At 40.0% G+C, this 12,879-nt stretch overlaps 1 protein-coding gene across 3 annotated transcripts in view; it reads right to left on the bottom strand.

The window, feature by feature from the left end:
• csgalnact1a (chondroitin sulfate N-acetylgalactosaminyltransferase 1a) overlaps positions 1-12,879 on the bottom strand; it is a 30,686-nt gene that overhangs the window by 13,015 nt on the left and 4,792 nt on the right. For 2 of the 3 annotated variants that reach the window (XM_077623613.1, XM_077623614.1), the window contains 2 exons: positions 8,950-10,060; positions 4,811-5,027 (listed from right to left, as the gene is read on the bottom strand). In XM_077623613.1, the coding sequence (XP_077479739.1) occupies positions 4,811-5,027; positions 8,950-9,682 (950 nt within the window). In that variant the 5' untranslated portion in view covers positions 9,683-10,060. Of the gene's footprint in view, positions 1-4,810; positions 5,028-8,949; positions 10,061-12,879 lie in introns of those variants that run through there. The other variant, XM_077623615.1, reaches the window with a different exon arrangement.

Genomic DNA, 12,879 nt, shown 5'->3' on the forward strand with positions numbered 1-12,879 from the left:
TCATGAGTGCCGACTATCTGTTTTACAATCAAATTAAAATGAAGATTATAGATGTATATAATATTTACTGATTTTCCCCCTTTTAAATCAATAATTGAAATTATTTTAATCCATTTTTTCTGTGTTTTTAGTTCAAAAATCATTTTGTAAAATCTAAAAATATTTTCTATTTTCCACTTTAATATGGAACATAATGATTAAAAGAGATTTTCCCTTACTAAGAAACAAAGCTCAAATAAACATTGTTTTAGATCTATAAAAAACTGAATATTCAGGGCTTTTGATCCAGTTCATTTAATCCATTTATTAAAAAAAATATCTAAAAATTATATCTAAAAATGGTCCGGCCCACATCAAATCGAGTTGGCGTTAATGCGGCCCGCGAACAAACCCGAGTCTGGCACCCTTGCCCTAAGACAATTTTGAATATTTCATTCCCTTTCAACACCTTTTATTCATTTTTGGAAGAAGCTCCAGCCATTTAACTTTAAGAATGATCTGGCAACCATTCATGATGTGCACAATGTAAAAAAAAATCAACTTAATTCAAAAAAGGTACATACCAACTGGATGTTTCATACGCTAATTAAAACTCTAACCTATTTGTCAAGTCACATAAAAGCTTTAATAATTACCGTATTTGCTCGCATGTTAGCCACCCTTGCGTCTAAGCCGCACCCTTAATATTTACTTAAAATCATTGAATTTTACAATTTCTCACGTATAAGCCGCCCCCTGATTCACAATTTTTACTTCCATATTCATGTTTTCAATAAGGAGTACAAATGTGTTACTTTGAAGGGAAAATCTTAAGAAAAATCATCGCACGTGGTATTTCTGTGATACTGTATGAATCAAAAACACATTATTAGGGTCAATATCACAAGGAATTAATTCATCCAGTAATGGTTGTTTTCTTACTGCAAAACAGAAAATAACCAACAAATAGTAAATGTTACTTTGCCAACATCTACTGGCATACTCTATAGCAATGCTGTAAGTCTTGTGCGCATATAAGCCGTTGATTCAGTCATCATTTTTTTTGTTACAAATACGATAAATTATATACTAATTTTCCTTCCTTTCTCAGCTGCCTTGGCAACACCAACTAATTTGTGTAGTCTGCCAGCATCCCATTTTTAGTCATGCTATTGTCTTTTGCCATGTGACCAGTTTGTCAACTTGAAAACTAGCCATGGTCATCAATTTTGGTTGTGATGTCACAACCAAAATTGCTGTGAAGTGGGTGTTCCATGATGCTTTGTTTTAGCTGGAATAACTATGAAATGGTAAAAATGATTCTTCACATATTTCATAGCACAACCCAGGTCGAAGAGATGCATTAACAAAGTGTATTTGCCATCCCAGGCTGAGGGCAGCCTGTCAAGTCACCGTTCATGTTGTCATTGTTCTTATAGACACTAACATTGAAGTCTACTTCTCCGTCATCTGCGAACCGATAGTCTCGAAACTTGCGAGCCGTGTAGCATTGGCAGATATCAATCTGTCCTCAGAGCCAAATTTTTGATTTCTTAAATCAGGTCTGATTCATTGGTTACAAACTTATTGGTGCCTGTGTGGCCTGTAGTTTTTTTAGTTAGCCAGTAGAGGGCATGCATGTCCAGCCTTCAACGAGCTGTGTGCTAGGAGATACTAATGCTTGTCATTGGTCACTTGCCAGCTTTCTATGTTTAACACATTCCCTGCAATTAACAGCGTCAGACGTCTAATATATTTAAAAAGGGCTCTCCCGGTTAAAATGGATTGTTCAGCTACCATCGTCAATGACGGCCAGTATGCTACCGGACCAGAATACGTGTGTCTTCAGGAGGTTTTAATGAAAGCAGAGTTTGCTGCAGAGGCTTAAGACCTGTCTATGAAATTAAAACTGTCAAAAAATGGATGGTGGACGTCTTCCTAGTCGGCCTCTATTCAATGGTGTCTTTGTAAACATAACTGTGCAAATACGCACATGTGATTGAGCTCATCAGAGCAGGAAAATGGTCATCAAATCCAACTCGATGAGCCTAAATACACTTAAAAGCATTTTGAAGAGTGACATGAATGATACGTTTGTTCAGGCTGTGACAGATGCCGTTTTGTGAGCGCTTTGGTATAAATGGATTCTTTTTTGGGGGGGGAACTATGCCAGCAGAAGAAAACAATTTTCTTATGCTTCAATGCAGAGTTTATCATTTCAAGTCTTTGCACTTAGTTGCTCATGAATACATTCCTGTGCACACACACTCACAGAAGTGTTCAATATGGATGAGGCTGAAATTGTTGGCTCAGCGCCTCTTTCCAGTAAGTAAATGCCATGATTTGCCGCCGTAGATCAACTTTTGTGCCCCCCGGAGAGCATTAGAACAGACAGAAATGCTGCAACTAAGCAGGATCCAGTGGGGGCAAAACGTGATAAGCGATGGCACCAATAGCTATGAATCACACAAAGAGAGAATAAGATTGACGGTGGTGGATGTGGGTTTTAATTTCGTCTGACAACCGAGTAGAAACAAATATGCTAGCTTGATGATCGTGAATGGTATGTCCCAGATATGTGGGCTGATACTGTCTCACTTGATTTTTGTGCTGTGCTGGGTCAATTTCTTTTTATTTGAAGTCTGTTAATTTGGAATTTGGCACATTTATGGGTCACTTGTTGATTTCTGGAATTTCGGGGCCACTTTCTATTGATTTTAGGGCATTTCCAGGAGAAAAAAGCATTGATTTTCGTCCTAATATCACTTACAGTCCTCCTAATGCTATCCTCCTACTTATAATTATATTTTCTTATTCTAAACTACTGTACGCTTTGTCAATTTCAGTGGTAGGCCTTTTCGGGAAAATAAATCTTACGTAAGGTGCTCGTGGTAGAAGCTTTAACATGTACGATATTCAGTTGCTAATAGTTGTGAATATTAAATATGGCATTTTTATGTCTTTATAGTAAACTGTGTTTATGTTATATTACAGCCAACCACTATTTTCTTTTAAACTAGTGGCCCTTGGAAGCCCAAATATAATTCTAAGGTGATGCTTTTAAAGTTTGAGAACCAGTGGTGTATTCCATGTGAATCACATCTAAATATTCAACAGCTTTTGAGAGACCTTGTAAAAACAATGTTCGTTATAATACACCCTCCACACACTTTACACAAACGTTCCCACCCGCTAAAGTATTACAGCGTTTTTTTAAAACCCATAAAAGGATGATGTAGTGGTACATTCCCTTGGTTTCAGCAAAGGGAGTGTGGCATCAACTCTTGCTCAGTGTGAATGTCACACTGGCATAAAAGTCGCATTTTTGTGAGGGCAATGTTTTATTTGATCAGAAACCAAGAACAAATCGAAGTTAAATTAACAATAGTAAAATGGAGAACAACAGGATAAATACAGTAATCCCTCGATTATCGCGGCTTCAACTATCGCGGCTTCACTACATCGCATTTTTTTTCCTGGGGGAATTTTTTTTTGTTAATTTTTTTCTTTTGTAAGTCCATAAAAAGGTGAAAATCCACGCTGAAACTCGCAAGCGGAAGCCACTCCCCTATCCTCCGCTTGCTACTAGAACTCAGCACTGAAGTAAAAAAAAAGTATATATTATTATTTATTTATTTTTTAAATAGGGGTGACACTACTTCACGCTTTTTTGTTTATCGCGGCCATGTCTGGTCTACATTAACCGCGATAATCGAGGGATTACTGTAGACATCTGTTAATCTAACAGATTTTCTGTTAGGGTTATCATTCAGGGTTAGGGGTTAGAGGGGTTGAGGATGAGATGGGAAGCGAGTGGGCGTTTAGTTCTGATGGAAACATCAGCTTCTGTGTTTAAAACACACATGGCAGTTTCTGTTTCCGAAAAGGAGCACAGCTTAATAAATATGAGTGTAAAATAGCAAAACCTGATCTCGCTTTGGCATTTGCCAAAAGCATTGAAACTTGAGGACCTAACGTTTGTGTTGGTGTTTCAAATGTGAGATGTGTAGTTTGCCTTGTAGCTTTAGTTACACGCTAGCCACTGTCCGTACGAGTCCCCGATCTAATCATGTGATTGGAATTTGGGCCCGATTGTCATTTATAGAAGATCTGAATTGGGAGTGGGGGAGAACAAATAAAATGTATTATATTTTTAAGTATCAACTCATTGGCGGCCATATATAGTGGTACCTCGAGATACGAGCTTAATTCGTTCCCGGACTGAGCTCGTATGACGATTTACTCGTAACTCAAATGAACGTTTCCCATAGAAATGAACTAAAAACAAATTAATTCGTTCCAACCATCTGAAAAAAAAACACCAAAAACAGGATATTGGATTAGAAAAACTTTTTTATTTGTTCTAATTCGCCACCTATTAACAAAGTACCAAATAACTAGTGGTTTAATAGTACTTAAATGTGTTTAATAGTACTAAAATTAGACGGATTTCGCGGAGGGGAGAGAGCGAGGGACAGAGAGAGAGGGTGGAGGGGGTAGTTTGTGAGTTTTGCACTGCAACGCGCTCGTAACAACATAAACAAATTTATATGAACTTGGATTACGATACAGACACTCAAAAATAAGTTTAATCTAACCTTACACTTATACTTAATTCTAATTTTGATACCTTTCTTCTCTGGCTCTATTTGCGCCGCCCCGCCATCCTATAGCTTAAAAACCAACAAGAACATAACACGCAGCCAAACTTAGAAAAATGTGTGACTTATACACTGGAAATTACGGTAGAATGGAGACGATCATTGGCCGTGAAGCCGTGGCTTTGTTTTTGTAACCATCCCAAATTTTCTGTTGGCAATGGGGCACTCACCTGAAGTTGCGGATGAACTGCTTGAAGTTGTCGGTGCGTCGAGACAGCGGCAGCACGATGTTGATGAGCACGTCTGCCGTGTTCACACGCTCACTTTTCACCTTCATGAGTGGACCGAAGGGTCGGAAGAAAACCAAGTGGCGAAATTCATGGCTGGATTCCCCTCGGAAGGTCAGCTCGTACACTGTCCCTTTGTCCTTTTCGGTGCGCGTGATGCCTGCGTGCCGAAATAAAAAAAAAGATGTAACTTGTGACTAACACTTCACGTGTTATTTTGATATTATTATTTTGGACTGGTAGGGTGTTTAAATATATTTATTTCAGTGGGAAAATTGCTGGGGATGAAATTGTATTGGTCATTTAATATACTACTTCACAAACATTTTTTAGCAATAATTCTTGGCTCTTTGAGTGTTCGGTTATTTACCCGCAGGGACGTTGTGATGATCTTTGAATTTGTTTTTTTTACAAATATGTACACCAAATAAGAGTACAAAACTTTACACATCCTCTCCCAACTCCCTAGTGAGCTTTAAGAAAAAAATGGGCATTTAAGTGACTTCACTTTTTGGTATGTGTAACCGATGTAAAATTAGAAGATTTAAATTCAGGTTTTACACAGTTAGCAATCTAAACAAGCGCATGCATGCCATTAATTTTTGCAAACCGTGGGCCTGTAAACCCTTTCAAATTCTTTTGAAATTAGAGGCTACGGTACATGACATGCCTTAACATGACTACTTCCAATATATCTAAAATGGTAGTACGTATATCGCGATACTTTATATCCAAGAATGTTATCAATATGTTCTCACCTAGAATACATACATCGTTTTAAAAAGGTGTCACTATTGAAAAAAAAAAGGACCCATCAGGTTGCTACTTAAATTTTCCACTACAATAGTGTCTATGTTAACTCATTACCTGCTATTGACAGCAATTCATTTAGATTGGTAGGGGTTAATTCATTCCTTAATTTTTAACAGGTCACTTAGGGCATTTACAGATCATTTTCAGTTGATTTTCTTTGTCAATTCCAATATATTTTGCAGCAATTCTGGGTAATTTCTGATTCAATAACCCAGCAATCAACAAGAATGACCCGCAAATGCCATAAAATCAACAGAAAGTGACCCAGAAATGCCCTAAAATCAGCAAGAAGTGACTGACAATCAGCAGGAAATGACCTGGTGAGCAACAAAATGAGCTACTTGACTGCCATTGACGTCGAATCCGTTTGAAGTGGGAGGGATTCGTTCATTTGCCACCGCCCTCCCAGTTCAAACAGATTGGGTATTGAAGCGTGTCTTATGTTAAAATGTGTCATCCTTGAACTGTGTGTCCTTGAACGGTATCATGGACCTCTGCATTTTAGCTCATCAGTTGATCGTGCTAACTGGAAACTTTGTAGTAAAGCTTGGGCCGAGAAATAGAAATGTGCCATTTAATACCAGCTAGAACCGGCTTACCAAATTGGGGAAAATCCCATTCTTTGCACAAACAGTTTCGGTGGCGCCCTTCTGACATTATAAAGGTGATTGTAAATCTCTAGCCTGTGCGCAGTTCGTGATTGACACAGCCTTTTGTCTGTAGATCACTTCTCCCCTGAATATTTGGTAGATAAAAGCTTCGAAGTGACTTTTCTTCGTCTCCAGCCTGCATTTGGACAACCAACATTCTCACTACACGAAATTAATCGAACCCACGAAGGAATAAAGAGCGCTCTTCCTTATGATAAACTCAATTCATGAAAAGAACTTGCTTTTCTATCTATGAATTGTACTGTACAATATCGCAAAATGTTTTTCTGACCCATGCATTGGTAAAAAGATCATCAACTGCCCCCTACCTACCCTGTCCATCATCTACAAATCCCAGTGCCTTAGAAGGGCAGAGAGCATCGTTAAAGACAATACGCATCCCGGCTTCCACCACTTCAACCTGCTGACCTCTGGAAGGCGCTACTGAGCCATAACAGCCAAGACAAGTAGACTTAAGGACAGTTTCTTCCTGGGAGCTGTCACCATACTCAAGTCGAGCGCTGCACCTAAAACCTAATCAAGACTTATTGTTGCCACTTTTGTCACTTTGTACCACTTAACCATGTTGACTACTTATAATTTTCACCACCTATTATTTATTTATTTAGTTATTTAGTTATCATTACTATATATTGATTATTTATGTGTTTGTTTGCTATTGAGTCCATAGACTCAGCGAGTGGTGCGCTCTCAACAACTTGGCGCTGAACGTATCCAAACCTTAGAACTCATCCTGGACTTCAAGATGGAACAAGGCCGCTCCGATTTGCTAATCTCTCTTCGATTACTTATTCATTTATTGATTAGTTATTTGTCTGTTTGTTGTTGTTATTTGTATGCTACATGGTGAAAGCTTTCATACTTGTATAATGACAATAAAAGCATTCAAATCAATTCAATTAAATCATAACGTGAGCCACCCAGAAATTCCCAAGCGAATGGAAAACAACACCACATAAGTCATCGTGGCTCGACAGTTGCTTTCAATAAATTGTGGACTTCCTTACATACAATATTGACTCTGATATCATTGGACTTATTCATATACAATATCGACTGTCATTGTACTTCTTTCCATACAATATTGACTGATATCATCTCCAATTGCATAAACGTCATCCCGCTTCATCCTTTACGTTCCATTTATAGAGAAGAGGGAAAATGCCAGGTTTTACGGGCAAGATGCTCCCTCTGTGAATAGGGAACAGCTGTGTTCATTTCCTGTAGTTGCGGTCAAAGCATGACATCTCTGTAGGATATTCTGACACACATACGCAAACAACATCAACATGCGTCCCATGATAGTTTCATATCAATCAGGATTGTTGACTTTTAAACATATTGTTCAATTAAATAAATTGTTTTCCTGAAAAGTTTCAACAACAAAATGTGACTGAAATGTGTATATATCGCATAAAAACAAAGCCCTGCAAGCCCTTGATTTAAAATTCTACCATCCACAAAGTACATGGTCCCAATACAAATTGAATTCAAGGATCTGATTGGACCAACGTGGACATTTCTGATCCAATAAAGGGGCACGAGTGTGCTCGTGCCTCAAAATGTGATTTAGTTTTGGATTTTGATTTGACTTTGTTTTGTCAGCTAACACGCAATGCTCATGTTTGATTTTGATCCAATTCATAATCAACAGCCAATCCATTTATTTACAAGTCAGTTCCAACTTCCAGCTTTCACTCGCCACACAGTATTGTATTAACTGGTGTGAAAGAACTTAACATTTACATATCCTGAATCAGCGATCGACTCGAAAGCAAAAAATGTGATTGGTGCATTTATTTATTATTCATTTGTAATGTAATAATCACATTTTTTAAAATTTCCAACCGTAAGGAGTGGAACCACATTTCTTTTAATGACTGAGCAGGTCTGTTACAATTGCACTAATGCTATTGCTACTGTGTGTAGGTCATATTAGCGCCACTATATTAGGGATGGTATGCGGCTCTCGACCAAAATGAACGCGGCTCTTTGCTTCTTATCATATTTTGTATATACTGTGGCTCTTTGGCGTGTTTCCTGTTTCTCTTATTTTTAATCTCTCTTAGAAATACAGTCATATTCATCAGGTCTCATTAAAAAGAAATCATACATTATAATTGAAGAATAATTTGGCAGATTGGATTTATTTTATGCCGCTTCTGACCAATGTTCTCTCTAAGATGCGCACGTGCGCAATTGCGCACTAGTCTCACCTTCGCTGCGCACAGCAAATCATATGGAGCGCACAAAATAAAATCCCAATTGTTTTTTTTTTTTAGCTGTGAGGCCGACGCGCGAACCACTCATTCGCCGGGCCGCCCCATTCATAGATATTAATCATTACATTTTATTATTACTAAATAAGGTGTGATACTGGTGTGTGCCCATAGCGAGTAATGATGATGTTTCTCACACAGTACTCAGGGAGGTTGTCTTTCTGCCCAGACAAACAAAAAAATAGAGGGAACATTGCTTCTGACACAAGGTGCGGCTCTTTGACTCTCACAATTGAACATTTTGGCTCATTGTGTCTAACTTGTTTGCCACCCCTCCACTCTATGATGCAGAATCTGATGTGTTTACATGTGTTCTCACCTTCAACAAAGTCGGACGGCGAGTAGACTTTGCCGCTATTGCCACCCGGTTGCCCGGGCGACGTGTTGAGGTTGCGCAGGGCGGTCTCCAGCACCTCGCTTAGCTCCTCACGCTTGTCTGTTCTCACAGGGTTCCGTGACAGTCCCATCTCCAACTGGTAGACTTTCTGCAGGGTGAAGCTCTCAAACGGTACCACCGCATATTCGCTATGTATCCTGGTTCCGGCTGTTATCTCCGCTTTGGAGACCTGGCTCCCCAGGAAGTTCTGAAGGCTGGCCTGCTGGCTTTTGGCTGCGGGGGTATCTCCGAGGTCGCCAGCTGGTAATCCGTGCCCGTCCGCCCCCGCGGCAGCCTTCTTCAGGCTGTCTTGGACACCTTTCAGCTGCTGACTGCGTTCCTGCAACGCCTCCTTGAGCTGAGCAATCTGTTTCTTCAGTGAAGAGATGTGCAGGCGGTGTTTCTCTTCGAGCTCTTGCAGCAGTGTCTGGTAGGAGTGAATCCTTGGGGGCGCTCCGCTTTGGTGAGCTCGCCCGGTTCCAGACATGGGCGCCTCTACCCCGAGGCTCATCTCACCCATTCTGAGTTGGTAGACACCGGCACGAGGCTCCAAGGGAGGGGGACTGCAGGTCATCATGTAGACGAGCAATAAGGAGCAGCATAGTAAAACGAGCACAGAGCCCACGCGGGCCAACCAGCCCAAAAGCCTACGCCGCAACATGTCTGCGACTCTCATCAAAATCACCTCAAGGATTCAAACAGCTTCAGGAGATCACGTTACATCACACACAACGATAAGAGTCCATTTGTGAGTTAGTTCCATGGCTGTGCCACTTATCAGTGTGACGTCACTTCATGGCGCCGCCGCTTCACATCGGCTTCGGTTCCCGGCAAAGTCAATAAACGAGGGTGAAATGCTCGTGAGAAAGTACTTTTTTTTACTACTCTTTGGCTCCACTTAGCGCCACGGTCTACTGGAAGAACCAGACGTTGTTACATCATCCATCACACATAGGTGACTCATGTTCACAGACTTCCACGGAGATGATTCAGGAAATGTCTGGTGATCCCTGGGATAGCAAAGTTACCACGGTCAACGGATCCTCTCTTGACGCTGTTGGAGTAGAGAAAATCGGACGGTCAGTTTGTTGGACTCTCACTTTAAAAAAAAAAATTGGAAGACAGTTAAAACACAAATCCTGGACCAATGGAATATTAGATTATATAACTTTATTCATCCCGTATTCGGGAAATTTAACTGTCACAGTAGCAAGAGGGTGAGAATACAGACACAGAAAAAAAAACATTTTAGACATAAATAATTAGGTAATAAATAAATAAATGAATATATAAATAAATAAGCATTTTGCTGAACCATATATATATATATATATATATATATATATCAGCAACAAACGTATTTATTTATATATTTATTTATTTATTAACTTATTTATGTATATACATACATGTTTGTTTCTGTGTTTTCACTAAAATTTTAGGCAGAATTTTTTCAATTAAACCAGGGGTCTCAAACCTATTCTGCAAAGGGCCGCAGTGGGTCCTGCTCTTTGTTCCAACCTATCCAGTGCCGACAGTTTAACCAATGAGGTGTCTTGTTAAAATAACTAGCACCTGAACGCAATCAACTGATTACACTTGCAAAGGGTGTCCTCTTGTTCCTTGTACCTGCACACACTGTTGCGTTTTGAGGACCGGTTTAAGACCCTTGAATTAAACGAAATGAGGTGGGATGCATTTTCCCAACCAGTACAGATTTAGACAGATTCATGAAGGATAATGTAGAAGCCCAGGTCAGATGAACTAAATTTATATTTTTGCGCCTATACATTTCCATACATAATTGAGCAGTTTACCTGAATCAAACCAGTGATAGCACTCGACTATTTTTAAAAGGTCCAAAACCAAAAAGGTAAATATTGTGGAATCATCATGTGATCACACACCAATATAGACATGAATTAAAGATAGGTAAACGTCTTAAGTGAGAATATATGTTTTGGTTATGGTTGAAGGGGAAGGGGATGGTAGTGAGCTTGATTGACAGGTTGTTTGAGTTACTGTACATATCTTTAAATGTATCTCTGTGTGTCACACTCAGCCTCTCCGAGTTCGACACACAGTCGAGTCTTTGACATTGCTGCCCAGTGAAAGGATTAGTCTATGGGGGAGTGAATACTAGACTGTGCTCCGTCAACTTGGGAGGATGTTTGAGGAACAAGCAGGGGGCTGGACATCGACAAAAGTGTCAGTTCGGTTGTCAGATATGATGTATCATTTTTTAAAGTACAAGCTTTTTGAATGCAGGGCTGTAATGTAATTGTCCTTTTAAAAAAAAGTTGGGAATATTTTAATTAAGTCACTGCTTTGACCAAAGTCACTGCTCGCAAAATTATATTATTTGGTAGAGATCTTGTCGACATAAAATTTGTCCAAATGCTCTTTTTTAGCATTTTAATGGCAAATGCTTTTTTTTCATTTTATGTTTTCAATTTTTTTTAAAGGATTGTTTTTAATTTAATCAATAATTTGGGGTTTTTAATAAAACAAAATGAAAGGTAAACATGGAAATATTAGGTATAAATATATATAAATATTGCAGGGGGTGCTGAAGCCTTTCCCAGCCAACTATAGGCACCAGGCGGGGGTCAGCCTGAACTAGTGGCCAGCCAAACATACAAAGATTCACACTCATACTTAGGGGCAATTTAGAGTCTTCAATTAGCTTAGCATGTGTCTTTTGGGGATGTGGGAGTAAACCAGAGTACACGGATAAAACACACGCAGGCAGAGAGAGAACATGCAAACTCCCCACAGGAAGTTGGGAACCCACTGGGGAATAAACCCGATCTCAGGCCTGTTAGGCCAACACGCTAACCAGACGTCCACAGGGCCATCTAACATCTCATCTCATTTTCTGAACCGCTTTATCCTTACTAGGGTCGTGGGGGGTGCTGGAGGCTATCCCAGCTGACATCGGGCCTGAGGCAGGGGACACCATGAATTGGTGGCCAGCCAATCGCAGGGCACAAGGAGACAAACAACCATTCACGCTCACACTCATACCTCGGGGCAATTTAGAGTGTCCAATCAGCCTACCATGCATGTCTTTGGAATGTGGGAGGAAACCAGACTACCTGGACAAAACCCACGCAGGCCCGGGGAGAACATGCAAACTCCATACAGGTGGACCGACCTAGATTTGAACCCAGGTCTCCCAGTGTGAGGCCGACGCTCTAAAAATATCAAGGGAAAAATTTGGATATACGACTTTCTTGACCCATCATCCCCAGAACATTATGAACCATTTAATGACCTTAAAAAGGCAAAAAAAAGTTTTTATAAAATACAAGCGCAACCTGTACATCTGTAGCAGATGAACATAAATCCACGGCCTTCCAGCGGGATGCCATAAATCCACATGTAAACAGAGTTGGGAGCTTGTTTACAAGCAGACAAACAAGCCATTTTCCGCACACGGAGGTAAAATAGAGCATTAAAGCGGTTTCTCTGGGGCAATCTTTCATTCTCTGCGAGCAATAAATCAAGATGATTCTGAGCACGTCAGAAGAACTTCCAAAACGGCTCCCTCTCCTCGAATGCTGCAACTTCCTGCCTTCATTTAGTGAGCACTTGATAGTCACACTCTTGCAACAGAATTCACATGCGGCCCACACATTCATGCACCTTTAAATGTCGGAGGCCTTCCTGCAAATGCAAGATGTGGAGATTTTTCCTAAGTGACGCGTTGCCGCCAATGTCTGCTTCCAAAAACTATCACTCCCAGGTTCATATCTATGATCACATAAATAGCTCACTATGTTTTCCATTGATGGTCTACAGCACATTTTATTGTTACAGTCGAGGTTGAGCCGGCAAGGAGATCCCTGTGGGCAAGAAAGGCGAGAAAAA

The sequence above is a fragment of the Stigmatopora argus genome, chromosome 16 (assembly GCF_051989625.1).
Source record: "Stigmatopora argus isolate UIUO_Sarg chromosome 16, RoL_Sarg_1.0, whole genome shotgun sequence".
NCBI lineage: Eukaryota > Metazoa > Chordata > Actinopteri > Syngnathiformes > Syngnathidae > Stigmatopora > Stigmatopora argus.